Source organism: Ascaphus truei, chromosome 5 (assembly GCF_040206685.1).
Source record: "Ascaphus truei isolate aAscTru1 chromosome 5, aAscTru1.hap1, whole genome shotgun sequence".
Lineage (NCBI taxonomy): Eukaryota > Metazoa > Chordata > Amphibia > Anura > Ascaphidae > Ascaphus > Ascaphus truei.
This window is the reverse complement of record NC_134487.1, coordinates 104,746,627-104,766,239: the sequence shown is the minus strand read 5'-3', so window position 1 is coordinate 104,766,239 and position 19,613 is coordinate 104,746,627. Positions and strand designations below refer to the sequence as shown.

Sequence of the window (19,613 nt, the reverse complement as noted above, 5' to 3'; positions counted from 1 at the left end):
CGTATTAAAAAGGTCTACAGCAATGAAATTAGCGCACAAAGTACGGTGTCTGGTAATTCTCATTTACACATTTAGGGGACTTCCAAAGAGAAATATGTATTTACAGTAAGGTAGTTTTCCCCTTTGAGTTGTAATATGTCTAAGGCTGCGTCCACGCTACCGCTGACCGCGCTTGGCGCGGTCAGCACAATCAATTAAAATCTGTCCGGCCAAGGTCACGCAGCGAGCGCCCGTGAGCATACATGTACGCTTGCGGGCGCTGGCCAAGACAGATTAAATTGAGTTTGAGGCGCGCTGAGGGGTCATATGACATCGGCCAATCGGCGCCAGTCACTGTTAGGCCACGACCCCCCACAAAAAGTTGGCGGATACCCTGCGCTCATGCTTGGAGAGTTGGTGACATCACCACTCTCAAGCATGAGCGCGGTCAACGGCACGGGGGACGCAGCCTAATGACATTACACTGAGGTCGTGGATCTGGATCCCCTTTTATGACCATTAACAATAGGGGAAGTACTTCTTGTTTCAAGCATTCCTTGACCTCTCCTGGGAGTGCAGCAGCGGGTCACATAACTTACATGCTGCTCATCTCATATAGAACTACTTAAGGTTACAAGGAAGACTTGCTTACTCTGTAAATTATATGGACTCTGGTAGGATGAGCTAAAGATGACCCTAGTATTAACCATACTAAAAACCGAATCTGGTAATATATCCTAGATAATACTCGACTATCTACTGAACCTATGTTTCTGTAAAACACAAGACAGAGTGGCAGCAGATTTCGATATGGTTGGGCTCTGAGATCAGGGAGTACAAAATGTTTCAATAGTTTTACACAATAAAATTATCAGAAGTTTCTTTATTTTGGAGCAATAAGAATGGTAAGCTCTTTGGATAAAAGGATATATCGCAATATTTTCTTTTTGTACCATAATTCCCTGCACTAGGTCTGTATTGCGCTGAAGACTTGGTTGGTGCATTAGATGTAAAAACATACAACTAATATGTTTGAGTGAGAAGACATGAATCATTCTATCAGCTGTAGGCATGTCAAGTCAAGCAGAAAATTACCCAAGAGTCAGAATAAATAATATGCTGTTATTAATAGTGTCTCGCCTTATTTACATGCCATGCACATAATTGTTTGGCATTCCATTCTATGAATCATGAACAGTCACCTCACAAACATAATACCCCCAAAGAAACAATGTAGAAATTGCAGTGAAGTGGGAATTACCATAATCCATAAGAAGCAATTTAAATTTGGCAACTTCATATGAAAACACTTGTGTAGTTTGCAGAGAGCACTGTCAAGTAGAGGGTTTCGTCTTACCATATAAATAGGGATTGTCTTCAGAATCCTAGCTTTGGGTTGATATTGCTGGCAGAGCTACAACATCAAAATATAGCACTTGTAATAGTCATTTGTTCGTATTTACCAACAGTATATTTATTGAACTTCATAGAAGACATTTTAAATCCTTAACCTGAAAAGCTTACAGTCTAATGTTGGTGAGCCCAGCATTTAAAACGAACTTGCATTGGTTCCTGAATCAGATTCCCAGTTCTAAAGTCAATGGGCCAGATTTACTAAGCAGTACTATGTCCTCAGACACATTACGCCGTACGGCACCGGAAGACACCACCCGTACCTAAAAATACAAGCGATTTATATGAAAACAGAGGCAGAGTAGGTGCTAGCCAAATGTGAGCACATACATACATACACACGATGAGGAGGTTCAAATACAATTTGTGGTCCATCTATTCACTGAATGCTTATGCACACAAACTTTTTTGCAAAAATGCAATACATAAAGCCAGTTTAATAAATGTAATGTAATATATAAATCATAGTAAAAACATCCTTTTACATTGCAGCCTTCTGAACTCCTTTGGTCTCTCGGAATTATCTTTGTTTGCTTATGCCTCAAACCATCTGTGCATTATCCTAGTATTCGGGTGCGAGTCCGACTATTCTCAAACATACCACCTCCATTTACCAGTTCAAGTAAATGTGGTGCAGTTGCAGATAGAGAACAGAAATAGTCTTCTAGTATCTATGGTATGAAAAAATACATAAACAATACTGGGCTGTGTAATTTCATGATGGACACAAGGTCACCTGTGAAACCCCTGTCATACCGTATGTGCTTGCAGCCCAGCAATGCTGTAAAAACTACAGCAGAGGTGGTAAAACCATTTAGGGCTAAAATGACTAACAGTAAAGGGGAAAAAAAGGGACATGCAGTTGCTATAGTTTCATTCTAGGTCTGAATGTATTTGTTTATGTAGCTGTGCTATTTGGTAAAAATATCCTAAATGACACCTGTTTTGAGAAACACATGGATCCCGACAGAGTTAAGATTTGAAGACACTTCAGTTTCCATTGTATTTATTTGAATAACATATGTTTACACTGTGACAACGAGTGGAAATAGTTTGACACGGACACCACTTTGTACAGCGACACCCTCAAACACTGGAAAGTTGGTAATGTCCCAACCACCCTCCAAATAAATAAATAAATAAATAAGAAGTCCAGTATTTAGAGACCACAAATATACCAGCTTCGATGCGGGAGATTCACTAAGCGGTGATACAGGGTGTTGTACTGCGATCCCAAGTTATCTTCCCTTGACATGAATGGGGGTTAATGCACGATATCCTCGGATTCACCAAGCGCCGATGCAGGGTGTTATCTGCCATTTTGGATTTCCTGATTCCTCAACCTATGAGAGACTAATTAATAGCTAGTGCCACAAACATTCTGCTCAATACCAAGTGTGGTAACCAGTTAGGACTGCAGCTTTAAAACTGTAATCCACTCTACTCACTATAAAAAAAATTAAAAAGTAAAAAGGCATTTCTTTTTACCATTGCAAAGTGCTAAAATGTACCCCTGAGAAGTAAAAATGGCTGATCGGTGAAGATGGATCTCTGTAATTCAGAAGGTCATTCAAAATCCCTTGTGTCTGCTATAACCCATTTTGTTTCCCCAGACTATTCTGTAATGTTGGCCTACCCCCCCCCCCCCCCACCCTCCTAAATGGTTACTAGCTGGTTACTGTATGTTGGGCCCCACCCTGTATTACCATAGGGATTCTGACATCACGGGAGAGTATTTAGGATAGGGAGAAAGTTCTAGAGAGGAGGTTCCTGGAGGATATGAGGAGAGGAGCCTTGGAGAGAGGAGATGGGGTATGGACCCATAAAAAAAACGTAGAACATACCAGGCCCCCCTTTATTTATTATGTTGTAGAGAGGGGCAGTGCCCTTTAAGTTAGGATCCAAGAAGAAGGCTAATGAAGTCCAGCAAGTCTCAAAGATGGGAAAGCAGCACGCCACAGAGGGCCTCAGAAAAGAGGGCTCCTGATGTCAGAATATCGGCTCCAACCGCGGATCCGCAGTAATACTCGTTTCAGTCTGTATGGAAGTGACAGTTCCCAAACAGGCCAAAAAGGTACCGTTGTCAATTACAAACGACCAGCCAGGATCTCCATAATGGGCCTAGTGTAACTGGGGTAATACAGATGATTATTCCGAAAGCAACAAAAGGGGGGCCAGGTCCAAACACCAGTAGAGCAACTAAGGTAATACACCTACATTTGAGCGTTAAGAGTGGGCACTTATGGGAGCACAGAATTCATGAATAACTACTAGAAAAATGGTACAAACGTTATCGAATGAGTGTGAAATGTCCCAGTGTCTGGGAACATGCATGAAAGACTGATGTTGTACTATAAAAGTTCCGGGCGTCCATCATTTCCATCCCTGCTATCTCATCACCCTGAGTCAAGGTACGCCATGCCGAGTAGCCAACACTGTACAACAATGTAATCTCCCTATAAACCAGGAAGGGAGGTTACATTAGTTTATTTGTGTAAGAGATTATGGAATTTGAGAAAAACACATTCAAGGAAAACAGCTAACTTGTAGGAAAGTTAGAACAAGTGAATTGTTTATAGTACATTGTGGGCACAAGATGGAGCCCATCAAGGTTATAGGCTTTGTGCCCAGATTTTTCCAAGGATGAGAATACGTTATTGTTTATACCAACAAAGTAATGCATAGGTTAATCTGCAGATGAAGAGATCTGTTAGAGTAGATACGTCAGAACGAACGATACTATTGAGCGATCAAGAATGCTTTACTGTCCTCCGTCTATAGTATGTTTTAGTTTGGCCTGGACCTGCAGATGAAGCTGTGTCATGTTGCCTTGCGATAAATACATGAACGGACAAGAGATCTGTTTCCGGATATTTCATGCGATATTGGATAAGAATTAACACACATTTGCAAATAAAGGAAACATTGTCAGTGGCGAGTCAGCCCAGTATCCATCCATATTTTACTTAACAAAAAGATTTTCAACATTTGAGCAAGAAAAGAGTTTCAGAGGCGAGCCAGCATCAAATCTGAGCCACACGTTACTTACAGCACGGGGCAGGGATTGAGCGTGTGCTCCGGGTCGCAGGGGTGAGTCTCGAATCTCCTTTCTGTCTCAAGTTTGTAAGTACGTGGTCTCGATCAAAGAGCCAAAAGCAAATGAGTGCCAGGGAAATAATAAACCGATGAACCCCAATGCAAGGGGTTAATGTCCCCTACATATTATGCTCTGTCTCTTCCATATCGGCCTCTTTTTACTTTCCCTACATGAAACTATTTGCAGGGAACAAGAACAACCAGGCGCTTACCTTGTGTCTCAGAACAGTGCTTACAGTATAACCAATAACTTAGGTCTCTTTTAGGTGCTTAGAGACAACCCTTAAATCCCGTCTGCGTCAACCCCAGAGTAGGGACAATCCAGAGCCCTTAAACAAACATGGAAACGGAAAAAATGGGGGAGCATGGGATTAAGACACAATACAGATGCAATCGATGTACTGCTAATATGTGGTATGGGGGGCCAAGCTAGTAATATACTTACACGGCCTTGTGTAAGCAAAAATCAATCAGATTGGTATCTTTACAGGATACGTCCTGACCTCTCCAAACTCAGATGTGGAAAATCAATGGGGGTAAGTGGTTGCTAATACATATGTACTCACACGGCCCAGTGTGAGTAAAAGCAGAGTTTCTGGTATCTTTGTGGTTTACATAACCCGTCCACGCTTTTAAACTGGACCCAGGGGATGGTTCTCCAGCAGTACTCCAACCGGAAATCCCACTCCAGTTGGAAGCCTCCGTAGGACAAAAAACTGCCACCAATTCAGGCTCATGAGCCTGAGGAAGCCGATTACTCGGCGAAACGCATTGCTCGAATTGGTGGCAGTTTTTTGTCCTACGGAGGCTTCCGTAGCCAGTCCCTGTAACCGCAAGCAGAGCAGCGTCCTCACTCTGCACCCCGGACACAGGGCGGTACTACCTGCTGTTGAGGCCCGTGACTGAGCTACGTGGGAAAGCCAGGAGTTTTTACTGTGTATGTGAGTTCTTTATCTATCTATATTAATAAATGCCATTTTTTACAAAAGAACCTTACTGAGATCGTGCATCACTTGTTCTCCTCCTCCTCCCCCCCCATTCATTACGGTACCGGGGAGAGACACTCACTGACTCCAAGCAACTGGAGTGGGATTTCCGGTTGGAGTACTGCTGGAGAACCATCCCCTGGGTCCAGTTTAAAAGCTTGGACGGGTTATGTAAACCACAAAGATACCAGAAACTCTGCTTTTACTCACACTGGGCCGTGTGAGTACATATGTATTAGCAACCACTTACCCCCATTGATTTTCCACATCTGAGTTTGGAGAGGTCAGGACGTATCCTGTAAAGATACCAATCTGTTTGATTTTTGCTTACACAAGGCCGTGTAAGTATATTACTAGCTTGGCCCCCCATACCACTATATTAGCAGTACATCGATTGCATCTGTATTGTATTGTGTCTTAATCCCATGCTCCCCCATTTTTTCCGTTTCCATGAAACTATTTGCAGTCAACTTATTTGCATGAACTCACACAATGTATTGTATGTCTATTTATATAGCGCCATTAATGTACATAGCGCTTCACAGTAGTAATACATGTGGTAATCAAATAAAAAACAGACAATATAAATAACAGATCATGGGAATAGGTGCTTTAGACATTAAAGTAACATTAAGAGGAGTCCCTGCCCCGAGGAGCTTACAGTCTAATTGGTAGGGAGAAAGTACAGAGACAGTAGGAGGGAGTTCTGGTAAGTGCGTCTGCAGGGGGCCAAGCTATATGTATCATGTATTCAGAATATCTACATATGCTTCTTTAAGCAAGTATGTCTTAAGGTGGGTCTTAAAGGTGGATAGAGAGGGTGCTAATCGGGTACTGAGGGGAAGGGGATTCCAGAGGTGTGGGGCAGTTAGTGAAAAAGGTTTAAGGCGGGAGAGGGCTTTAGATACAAAGGGGTAGAAAGAAGACATCCTTGAGCAGAACGCAAGAGTCGGGATGGTGCATAGCGAGAAATTAGGGCTGAGATGTAAGGCCGAGTCCATAGAAGGACAGGCCGTGCTGAGGCGTGCGGACGCTCAGCGCTGAGCCCCTGCATCCTCAATGAGGATGCCCTGAGAGGGAGCTCACGCGAGCGTCCGCAAGTGTGCTCAGGCTTTGGAGTTTTCAGCCGAGCGCCAAGCTGTTTTTCAGCGCGCTGTCGGCTGAAAACCTCCAATGAGAGCGGGGCTGCGTCAACGTCATGGCGCCGTGACGTCGACGCGTCGCGGGCGATTGGCCCAGCGACGTCACTGCCCCGCCTCCCTCAGTCTCCCCCCACCTCCGATCGCGGACGCTGGCTCGCCTGTATGTGCATGGAATCGCACAGCTTCTGCAGGCGAGCCTCAGCGCGGTGCAGCACGGCTCCCCCCCTCTATGGCCCGGGCCTAAGGAGGGGCAGAAGAGTGTAAAGCTTTAAAAGTGAGGAGAAGAATGGAGTGTGAGATGCGGGATTTGATCGGAAGCCAGGAGAGGGATTTCATGAGGGGAGATGCCGAGACAGATCTAGGAAAGAGTAGAGTGATTCTGGCAGCAGCATTTAGGATAGATTGTAGGGAACAAGATATCCTCACGGAAAGAACGGAGCACAGCAATTGCAGTAAGAAGGGGGCTAGATACCGCTGTTAAAAATCCTTTATTCCATGGTAGACATCATGGCATGGGATATGTTAAAAGTCTCGAACGCGTTTCGGGCCGTCGCCCTTTGTCAACGAGAAAGATTGTAGGGAAGACAGATGAGAGGCAGGAAGGCCGGACAGCAGGAGGTTACAGTAATCAAGATGGGAGAGAATGAGGCCCTGAGTCAGAGTTTTAGCAGTCGAGCAACAGAGAAAAGGGCGTATCTTTGTTATATTGCGGAGGAAAAAGCAACAAGTTATAGAAATGTTTTGAATGTGAGGGGCGAATGTGAGAGAGGAGTCGAGTGTGACCCCAAGGCAGCGTGCTTGGGCTACTGGGTGAATGATCGTAGTTCCAACAGTAATGTGGAAGGAGGTAGTAGGGCCAGGTTTGGGAGGAAGTATGAGGAGCTCTGTTTTAGCCATGTTGAGTTTAATGTACAGATGTCACTCATTATGCAATTTATATAACACGCGGGAACATAAAAGACCCATCATATCTAGAAAATAATCCTTTTCGCGATGTCAGACTTTCTATCTACACACTCCTCTCTTTATCAGTCAATGTATACATTACACAGCCATCCAAAATAGATTGTATTGTAGAGGCAGGAGGAAATTACCCCATGTCAATGGGGACTAGGCAATGCCTTCTTAATGTTCATTCTTTTTTTTTTTTTAGCAAGTCATTCAGCAATCACAACAAATACCCATTTATATGGATCACCTGTGGTCTTCTGCCTTCTCCCTCAGACTCAAACTCAGGAACTTCATTCCTTATATAAAAGAAATACTGTACCCTATACCTCTCAGTTCTCATCCCCTTTATGGCCGGCCCAGTGTCTGCCTTTGGGTGGTGCTCTTTTGGTGGGAAAGGGGAGGGGGAGAGAGAGAAGAGAACAAAACTGGGTGGAATTATTAAGAGTTGCATTTATGAACCATACCCCACAGAACAGCTGTAAAAACAAACTCCACAGAAACTGAATACAGTTAAAAATATATAGTCTTAAGAGAATGAAACATTACCCCTTTATATAGAATCACAGCTTTCCAACCAGGAATGACGGCATATTATTTCTCTTTGTGGGGAAAAAAAAAAAAAGAGAGAATTCACAAGAATAGTATGCCACGGGAGACCAGGACTAATACAAGGGATCAATATTGCCAGACAGAACACGAGAGTTTATAAAATTAATTGATTGGAAAAACATATCCACAACTATACAAAAGACACAAACATCACACATACCCAACTGGGGAATACCCTGCCTAACTTGTAGCAGGGACCTACTTGCAGAGATTTCCCCTGTTCTCTCTTTGCCCAGTGCCTACATGACTGGTTTTCAGACCGGAGACCAGCACTGGATTGGACACTGCAGTTTCTCCCTGTTACAGCAACACCTTTGTAGCTCTCTGCAGGCTCTGTCTGCTAGGGGACTCCCTCCCCACCTTTCTATATACTTAAACCATAATATGGCAACACTCAGGGCCAGGAGCTGCCTACATGCCCAGGCCCTGATTGGTGGGTAGAATTGCAACATAACATTTGCAACAATTCTACTGCAAACATATTAACCCCTGATTCCTGAGGTGCTGGAACCAAGCAAATACATATATACATACATACCAATGTATTACTAACAGGTAGGGGTAATGGCAGACTTAACCTTTATTAACAGCAGCCCTATTTCCCCCTACCGTCACATAGTATACCCATTATTCTTCAATAGGATATGCACATTTGGAGAGATAACCATTAAGCACAAAGCACAAAGCACAGATGTATCCTCCAACCAAGGGGTGCGCAAACTGCCTGCGCTGTGCCACCCCCTGCCGGCTCTGCTCACGATAGCGCCCCACCCTTACCTTCAATGGAGCGTCAAATGACGCTGCAGGGTCATGTGATAGTGATATTGAAAAGAGGCGCTAAACACTAAAAGTGATCACTAATTATAAAGTGACAATAAAACAATAAAATTGTGACGTCATTTGAAGTCACGTCACCATGGTAACGGGCGTCATTTGACACTGCGTTGCCATGAAGACGCGTGGACAAGAACCGGTAAGAAAATTTACAGAGGCGCCCCCCAGTTTGCGACCCCCCCCAATAAAGTCTTGCGCCCCCCCAGTTTGCGCGCCACTGCTCTAACCATGTGGGCAAACCGAGATCCTCTAACACAGGGGGGCGCAAACTTTTTTCCCTGCGCCCCCCTGACGGCTGTCCCCTCGCTCCCGCGCCCCCCCCAACCCCAACTTACCCGCGCTCCGGCGTAATGACGTCACGTTGCCATAGCAACGTGACGTCACATGACCTCGCAGCGTCATTTTGACGCCGCGTTGCCATGGCGACGCCGGGAGGAAGCCGCCGGAGCCACGGGTAAGTATGGTTTACAGAGGCCCTGCAGCTCCCCCGGCACTTAATTTAAGTGCCTTCGGGAAGCGCGCGGGGCCTCTGTAAACCCCGCGCCCCCCGTCGGCAGTCTCGCGCCCCCCCTGGGGGTCGCGCCCCACAGATTGCGCACCGCTGCTCTAACACAAGCTTTGAACGTATTTGCAACACTGACCCATACACAAAAGGCTTGATTTCAATGATGTATGAAAAACGTTCCTACTCAGCACAAGAAAAATCAATTATACACAAGACAATGGGAAGAGGAGCTGCAGGGAGCCCCTGGAATGGGAGGATTGGGGAGAAATTTGGAAATCTGAAAGTTCTCAGAGAAAGTACATTGATTAGTTGTAAGAAACTCTTCCGATGGCAGAACACTCTTCCGGCTAGATTAAAAGGACTGTGCACGACTTCTTCCCGGTTATGCGTCAGAGGATGTGGACAGATAGGGAATATGTTACTCACCCGGTGGGAATGTAAACATATCAAAAACCTATGGACCCAAATCTACCGTATTGGCCCGAATATAGTACGGCCTCGCACATAATGCAACCCTAAAGATTTGAAGGTGCACTACATGAAAATTAAAAAAAAGGTGTTAGGCTGCGCATACAATACGGGTACAGTTTTCGGAAGGACGTTTTTAGGGAAAAAAAACATAGCACTATATTCGGGCCAATACGGTAGATCATAAATAGAATGTTAGGATTACATCTGACCTTAGACCCCTGTGCGGCACTGTTAAACAGATCTATACCAGAAATTTCCAAATGTCAAGCGAAACTCATTACCCACTTATTTTCGGCAACCAGATGTAGGACAGCGGCGAATTGGAAGCAACCGGCCCCTGAACCTTCCTCATTTTTAAATAAGATGTGGAAAATGTATATGGAAAATATATCACAGGATTCTTACAGAACAATGCATAAGTTCACTGCAACCTGGGAACCACGGTGCAAATTATACCCACAAGCAGTTCGGTTATAGATTGCATGATATGACAAAACACTCATGAAGGTACCCCCAGAAAGTTCTACAGGCCTGCAAACGTAGATAACGTGTATAAATTGTAAATAAGATGTAACTGTAAAACATATAATATAATTACAAGTACTAATGATGTGTCCCAAATCCAAAATTTGGTAACTGTGTCCCAAATCCCTCCAATACCCTGTTCTTTTTCTGTACCCCTCCGCCTCCCCCCCCCCCCCCCCCCAAGTCAATTGTTATTTTTTTTTATTAAGGTGGGGGGAGAGGGGAGAGAAAGCACACATATGTACATATTTAATCAAATTAAACTGCAGGTTGACAGGAAACAGATGACGTCTATAGAACCACTGGGAATCAGTCCACGTGCATTAAGGAGCTATTTAATTAAATGATAAATTGGCTTATTTGATATATGCCAAACCAGTCATTCGGACAAAACTCTACGTTGACATCTGTGGGGATTTTCGGCTTCAGCATATACAGAATTACCCCAAAATCAACTTAGATTAAATATATTCTTATATATCTACATGCTTTTATTTGACATGTGTGCCATGAAGGTCTTTTTTTTTTTTTTTTTTTTTTTTTTTAAATGTTTAAAAAAAAAAAAAAAAAAAAAAGAAGTACAGATACCTTTTGGCATTCCAAACACACACACTATAAATTATTTACACACAAAATAACTATTTTCTGAAGTTAAAAATAATGTACACTGTAGTCTGTCATTTATAAACCAGAACATCTGTGCAATTACAGAGGTAGTGGATAGGAATCACTAAGATCATTGATTCAAACTTCCTACAGTTCAAGATGTTCTCACTGCTTTAGAGATTGCAGTGTAAATGCACAGACTGCAAGAGAGCGGTCACTAAAAGCAGACGTTTTCTTTAAATGCCTTTTTACACGATATACAAAAGTAGTCATTTACCTTCATCATAGCTGCAAACCTAGTTATGCAAATATATAGAACAAAATCAGTAACATCATTGGATTGTTTGCCTTCCTCTGGACAAATATACGATATGTATCCGATGGACATGTCTTTATTCAACCTCAGATATTCAAAGCCGCCTCCAGTTTAAATTCTTTCAAGACTTCAGCTGTCTCTCTGTTTAATCTCGTCTGTAACTGTCTGTCTGTTACATATGCCCATAACATGTATTGTTCGGGTTGGCAGGTGCCCGGTATTGAACTCTGGTTACTCTGTCCGGTAAAAAATTAGATAGTACCATACATGTATGTGTGTGTGCGCCGGCATTACCTCCCTGTACATGTATGTGTGTGTGCGCCGGCATTACCTCCCTGTACATGTATGTATGTGCGCCGGCATTACCTCCCTGTACATGTATGTATGTGCGCCGGCATTACCTCCCTGTACATGTATGTGCGCCGGCATTACCTCCCTGTACATGTATGTGTGCGCGCCGGCATTACCTCCCTGTACATGTATGTGTGCACACCGGCATTACCTCCCTGTACATGTATGTGTGTTTGCCGGCATTACCTCTCTGTACATGTATGTGTGCCGGCATTACCCCTCTGTACATGTATGTCTTTATTTATATAGCGCCATTAATGTACGTAGCGCCTCACAGTAGTAATACACTTGGTAATCATATAAATAACAAATCATGGGACTAAGTGCTTCAGACATAGTGTTACTTCTAAGGAAGAGGAGTCCCTGCTCCGAGGAGCTTACAATCTAATTGTTAGGTAGGGAGAACGTACAGAGACAGTACATGTATGTGTATGTCGGCATTACCTCTCCAGACAGTAACCAATCGCAGGATTTCCCCTGAGAAGGGATAGAGCAGGGCTGTTGCTGCTAGGGGGCTGGGCAGCTTCCTCCATTCCGACTGGCTGCATTACACAGCAGCAACCAATCAGGAGGAGGTGGCAGGAGCCTGGGCGGTGGGACTAAAGAGCGGAGGAAAAGCATGTAGCAGAGAGGGGAGGCTGCGTTGTGTGTGTGTGTATCTGTTGTGTGTGTATGTGTGTGTGTGTATGTGTGTGTGTATGTGTGTGTGTATGTGTGTGTGTGTGTGTATTTGTTGTGTGTGTGTGTATTTGTTGGGTGTGTGTGTCTTCTCTGCTGTCCTGTGGGGGCGATAATGACAGGGGGGGGGGGAGATGAGAGGACGAGCCACCTGGCAACCCTATGTATTGTCCTTATTGTCCATTAAATATAAAACGTGTAACGATGTATTGTCATAACTGTGCCCAGGTCATACTTGAAAACGAGAGGTAACTCCATGCATTATTTCCTTGCAAAAAACAGTTTATAAATAAAATAAATGTAACCTATGTATTGAAGGAAAATAAGTTTAGCCCTTGCGCTTTTAGAGGGGAGAGAAGTGCGTTCCTGAAATGCATTGCTGGCCCACCCGAAAGAAACAGTTTAACTTTAGTAGAATTAAAAGCAGGGCAACAAAATAGATTTGTACACAACTTCTGGAAGTACCAAGCAAGACAAGACGAGAAAACTACCATCACCACTGCTTTGTATGTCTCTAGTTTCAGCTGCATCTCACTGCCTTTCCTCTCCTCCCCATTATGTGATAAAACACGTTATTTTGTCAGTCAGGTATGTGTCAGGTTGCATCGGAAATATGCGGTGGAGAGGAAAATCCTGCAGTGTGAGTATTCAGAATGTCAGACACACCTGGAACACAGATCATAAATCATTGCAGGGTGGAGCTTACAAATACACAGCAACACCCAGAGAAATACAGGAGTAAAGCTGCCGAAATCTTCCAGGGTTTTTAAAGGTCTGAAACTTCTCAAATACTAAAGAGGGGGGGGGGGGGGGGAGATATTTATTCCATGTTCAGCGATTGCAGGAGCCATTCACTTTGCTTAATTTGGTTATGCTGACAAAAACTGGTCATTGTCACAGACCAAAAACCTCCTGTATCGCCAGGCAAAACAAACTGTATCCACAAAATCTAAATTAGGAACTCCCTTATCTCTAAAAACAGGCAGATTTATTCAGTAGTGTAGCACCACCTTTTACTTTGATTGGAGTGCCGAGGACATGCTGTAACTACGTCAAAGTACATTGTAAGGTCACACAACCGTCATGTTCTTACTGGTCTACCTAGTTTGAAGCTCAATCTAACACTTTCTTATTAGCTTCACTGGTGGAATGAGCCAGCCAACTTCTCAATACTACCATTTAAAAAAAAGGGAGCAGCCCCATGAAATGGGTCAAAAAAGTTTTTGTTTTTAAAACAAATCTGTGCAATAATTTTCCTTAAAAAGAAGTTGCAATCTCCATTAAAGTAAGACTTTTATTTACATGTATCCTGTGAAAATGTTTTCCTTTTGTTTGGGTCCTCTGAATTTGTACATGTAATCTGATTAACAAATGATGGGCATAATTACTTCACAAACAGATTAAAAGTAGATTTAAAGTTTGACAAAGTCGTATCACTAAAACACATTAGTTTAAAAATATATTCCCTCCAAATTATTTACTGTGGGCAAAATTTTAAACAAATAAAAAAAAAATACATATTGTAAAAGGTGTCCATAAGCTATTTAACTTTCCTTAGTCCTATGTAGAACTGCGCATTTAGTATCGAACAGACAAAAAGGAACATCCATTATTCTTTTACATTTTTTTTTATTATTATCAAGAGCAAAAGATCAAAGGCCTTGCCAAATTATTATGCAGTTTAGGACAGAACTGCCGATGAATTTACAGTGTTATTTATGAGAAGATCTGAACAAACACCATAGGGAACACACTTATGACCTGGGTTGTGCAGTAATGTGAGAATTCAAGTTTCAAACAACCCCTCTCTACAGCACAGGAAAGGTTTGCATATCTCTGTTCTGCAGCCTTCCTCCAAAGATTTAACCCGTTCTCAGTCTGCCCACTGAATGCAACAAGTATCAGTGCCCAGCATCATAATCAGAATGAGGTATAAAACCAATTCAAAACTTCACAGTATTGAGTGGAAATGTGTAACTCTGGATTAGCCAAGCCTGTACAAGGCACTTACCCAACTGGTCACCATAGAATCTGCAATTTTAACACGTGCTGGCCTCAATGTATTAAGGTCTATTTCACTCATTTTGCCAAGCGTTAGTGGGGGTTAATTCACTAAACCTCAACCACACTGGACAATCGCCAGGAAACAAGATGGGGAAGAGATATGATTCAATAGAAAGAGGCACCTGATGCAGATAGTTAATTTGGAAGTATCAGTAATTATGACTTGTACTACAAAATTAGTTCCCTTCATTTGATAAGGATGCAAGTATCAAAAATCTGCATTAAGAAGAACGTTTCAAGAGCTTCAGACACAGACCCTGAGGTTTTTGTCAGCATGTGGATCTAATTATTTCTTGAAGATAACGAACAGGCTGCGGTGCCAAGTGAGGTTAAATGAAAATGAGGACAGCAAGAACTTAAATTAAAATTGAAAGAGGTTTAAAAAAAAAAAAAAAAAAACCACAACAATACTTATGAATGGGACATTGTTCAGAGCACAGTCTATAGTGTAGACTATTGTCCGAAACATTAATATTGAAAGCCATCAGGATAAATAGTCCACTCAATGCAGAGCCATACAAAACATCGAAGGGGTTATTTATGTTTTATTTTAGTATAGCACTTATAAGGCATTTGTCACTTCACTAAAATATAAGCAATGCCGACTACATGAATGTACAAAGTGTATGGTAGTACATGCTTCAGCTAAGAATACAAAACAGTATGACAGATGTATGACCCCGTCCCAAAGAGTTTACAATCCAATAAAGACATTCCAACATATTCAAAGCACTAGAGGTACAATATTAGTAATAGGCAGCATGCTATGCAAGAGGTGTACAAAAGGTGATAATTGACCAGTGGACATCCAGGGCATTTCCCCCCCTGCTGTTTAATAGATATGGTTGATATTAAACCAACCTGCACTTATTTACATAAACATATACTCCTAAAAAGCGAATTCGGGAGCCAAATTTGCAGTGAAAAAGTGGAATCGGTTCCCCAAAGAGCTTACACTCTTATGTGATACTGATCTCCATATTTACATGGGACTTCTCAACACAGATCCTAAATCAGTGGCGCTGCCTAGTTTAGAATGCTGGCACCTCTTTACTTTGTATATACAGAAGACAGGATCTCCCCTTTACCACACATATAGCATACTGTACATATTTTTAAGATGGTGTCTAGTGAGCTTTCCCACCATATGGATTGTGCTCTTTGGATGAACACACTGTACATCTTGTATTGCTGCCCCTGCAAATGTCAAAGCAAGACACTCTGCAAGAACATGTAATGGTGCTTCTTCCCACATGATTGTATTCTGGAACCTAGCACCGGATCCCACAGTAGCCAGTGCGATCTTGAGATCAACGATGCAGGGGTGAGCTCTCTTACCCTGCTCTTGATCCTCTGGTGCCTCTCGGGGTCAGAGTAGGTCCTGTCCACGACGATTCCCGTGTCGCTGCCTGGCATTTTCTCTCCGCACTTTATCACAAGTAATAAGACGGTCACAGCCGCAGGGGAAGAGATGAGGGGTCCCCAGCGTTACTAAGCCCACTAGCACTGCCAGGCTGCCCGCAGCTTACACAAAGGGGGGGCTGGAGACTGCCTGTGATTAGCTTTGAACTTTCCTCGTTCCAGCTGACCGCCTGGTGCATGCACAGGGCTGGATCTTCTCCCTTGATCCTTGCGTGATCTGGTTGTGCTCTGTGTGTGTGTGTGAGAGAGAGTGTCAGTGTGTATTAATCAGGGTGGGACATGAGCGAAGACACGCCTCCCAGCTCTGCTCACCCATTCACTGCCATGCAGTGCCTCGCTGTCCCCGGTGGCTATGAAAGGGTTGTATCGTTTCAAACCTTCACACATCAAATATAAATCAGTGGGTTAAAAAGACTGACAAGGAAAAGGTGTGCAAAGTAAAGCTGGAAGCTGCTTATACACTGGATGCCGTTGCGAAAACAAGGGTACTAATTATACTAAATGGTGTGCATGTTTCTGATGATTATGTACATGCAATCAAACTGTACCTATTATTTAGCAGGTACTGTGCCTGTTTGTTATGTACTGTACTTATTGGAACCAACTGTATCTATATTTGCCAGTGGTTGGAGCTTTAAACCTTCAGCTAATCCTGATAATTATCAGCTGGCTGGGGGAGAATTGAACACTGCTTTATTATGTATATGTATTTAAGTGGTTACAAATAATTCCCCAAATACACATATTTTATTGGTAGTATGATCTTTGACTGTAGTAAATTGCACATGTTAAAGAGCCTAATTACCAGGTATCACGTGCCTGAAAGCGCCTCTATCTCACTGATAGAGGGAACCTATTTGCATGTGACAGATATTGGAGAGTTCAGTCTTATGTACAGCAGCTTGCACACTGGCAAAAAAAGCAATAAGTAAGGTCACTAGCGCGTGTAACCTCTCATTTTAACGTGTTTTACATTTAAAGCAAAACATCTCTCAATTACCTTCAACAATAATAAAACAAAAACATGACGGCCTGTCCCAGCATTTGTAGCAAATAGAAAATGTCAACCGGCATTATCCTAACAACATCTCAAGTGATTAATATGCGATAGTGATAAGGGGTAAAGAGTATCACTCCTTGGTACTAACCTGGGGTACCACTTTTTTTAACTTGGAAATGAACAATCATTTTTCCTTTTAAGAAAACATTTGATTTATTTTTGTTTTTCTCTCTCCCTTTTTGTTTTTATAACGTGTATTGCGTACCGTACATTTGGTTTAAAAATAAGATCCAAATACATTTCTTTGCCCCAGTGTTGAACAGGTTTTCAATTTCTTTAAATCAAGTTCAGTGCACCTACTTTTTTTTTTTTTTTTTTTTAAGTCACTGCAACCATTAAATGTTCCTTGTATTCATTGGTTTGTGATTCAGGTTTGGAACATCACCTGCTTCATGTACAGTAAATAAACCAAATAAAGAGAAATCCCCTGAGATTGGATGCTGTCAGCACAATTCTACACCTCTGGGCAGTGTTGTATGAGTATAAAGAGAGTGTAATGAATCATTTGTTTGCACTCACTTTACCATTTTCTGAGCCAAATAGAAGAAAAATGAATGCGTTTCACACAGATTGCAAGGTAGGAAAATTCACCTTAAGGCTGCATCACCGCTCGTGCTGAGCGCGGTGCTTGCCGCTTTTACTTGCATAAATCTTTATGTAACACAAGAAGAGATGGGGAGCACAGTGTGAGGAAAGATGAGTTTGGGATGTGTTATCTCTCGCTAATGTTCAATGGGGTGCTTGCGCCTTCAATGAACCCTCAAAGAGAGATAGGAAACCCCTTGGATAGGGAGTTAGCGTATAAGGATGAATGTGTCTATAATTGATAAATAAAATCAATAAATGAATCACTTACACGGCCTTGTGTAAGTTGTATCCCATCGAGGTTTCTTTTACGGTCGTGTCTTGCTTCTAGGGGATGTTCTTCCTTTCTCTCTGGTCTTCTCTTCCTGCCTTTTCTTCTTACTACGTCCTTGTTGTTTGTCGTTGGATGGATGGATTCTTCGCAGTGATTCTCCTCTCATATAGGTATAAACATAAATGGAAAGGTAGTTAGATACATATATACACGGGTCAGCTGCGGTACAAGGGAAGGAGATAAAACAATATCTCCAGGAATATATATATGATAATTATCCACTCACACGGCCTAATGTGAGTGATATCTTATATCCGTATCTTTTAGGCACCTGTGTCAATACAGGTCTTCAGGAAAATGGACAAACACAGACAGGTGTTCCCATACGTGACAATGACAAAGGGTAAATAAATATATCAATATATCAAGATACTCACACGGGCTAGTGTGAGCGCACACTCGTAGTGGTATCTTTGGGATTCCAAATGATAGAAACCTCCTAAGGGCTAGATCCAATCATAGATAGACTATGGGACACTAAGCACTGGGGTAATAATCTTTTATTGAACAAACTCATATACACTAGTAACAAGTGAATGGGTAAAAACAGATAAAAATACTGAAAAGTTAAAAACCAAGGAGCAGCTACTGCTTCTCGGGGGAGTGTAAAAAACTAGCAGCTAAGGGAATCAATGGGTGGTTGGTGGGCAAAAAAGTCTCTTAGCTCCGCGTCCGGATGAAGAGATCCCACAGCACCTCTGGCTCCTCTCTGATTGCTGCAGGCTGTGAACGATGGAGAGCTACGTGTTTCGCCCTAAACAGGGCTTCCTCAGGCTCTTAGAAAGTAGAATGGCTGGGTTTAAGTCCCTTTAAGTAGACCCAGACCTATCCTCTGTCGCAGTCAATTAAAACCGTATCTTTCCGCGCGACGGGGGGCCGCCATCTTTTAGGATGCGCGCGCATCCTGCGAGTGGCGCTCGGTGTGACGGCTGTGGGTTGCGCCTTCATTGTTGATTGTGTGAGGTAGATGCGAAGTTGTGCGCCTGCGCTATGCAGGTTCTCCTTCAGTGCTGGAATTAGTACCTCTCATAGTCCTTCTTAAGTCTGATGACGTGTAGTATGCACATTCACATCGTGTTACATTCGTGCTTGAGCTTCTACAATACATAGACAGGTGATTGCATACACCCGTCGTGGAAGTTAAAAGAGTGTATACAATATACAATTTGCTTATAGTTAAAAGTACTACTACATATTCCTACATGAAATCTTCCTACAAGGTTCCAAATACTCTTCAAAATACAATTACCTAATCACATAATGATACTTTAAAATATATAGCTGTCAATTAATAAATCGCAGCACCTCTTTTGTTCACCTCCACATGGATGTCCACATCCAATGAAACACTTTTAAGCACATTTTTAAGCACTTTAAACACTTATACCCATACATAGTCCAGTTAGGCCTATTTGTATTTGCGGCACTATATGCCCTAAGAATGCACACTGGGTGGGGTGACACCTCAGTTCCCTTCTAAAAACAGTTTACTTTATTGCTGCCACAGTTATTATATTATATTTGAATGTTTACATTAGGAACAAATTTTTATTAACTTGAAAATATCATAACCACTGAATAGTATGAACTATAATATTAACAATTTAATGAAAGCTATCTAAACTACGTATGTACGAAATATCTCTAGCCAATTAAGTATCCGCCTTCAAGAATGTATTTCATTTT

At 42.5% G+C, this 19,613-nt stretch overlaps 1 protein-coding gene across 2 annotated transcripts in view; it reads right to left on the bottom strand.

Moving 5' to 3' along the window:
- The window catches only part of TMCC3 (transmembrane and coiled-coil domain family 3), a 72,583-nt gene extending 56,372 nt beyond the window's left edge, over positions 1 to 16,211 (bottom strand). Inside the window, exon 1 of one of the 2 annotated variants that reach the window (XM_075600407.1) lies at positions 15,865 to 16,211. In XM_075600407.1, coding sequence (XP_075456522.1) covers positions 15,865 to 15,942 — 78 coding nt within the window. In that variant the 5' untranslated portion in view covers positions 15,943 to 16,211. Of the gene's footprint in view, positions 1 to 8,378; positions 8,506 to 15,864 lie in introns of those variants that run through there. The other variant, XM_075600408.1, reaches the window with a different exon arrangement.
- Between the last annotated feature and the right edge of the window lie 3,402 nt (positions 16,212 to 19,613).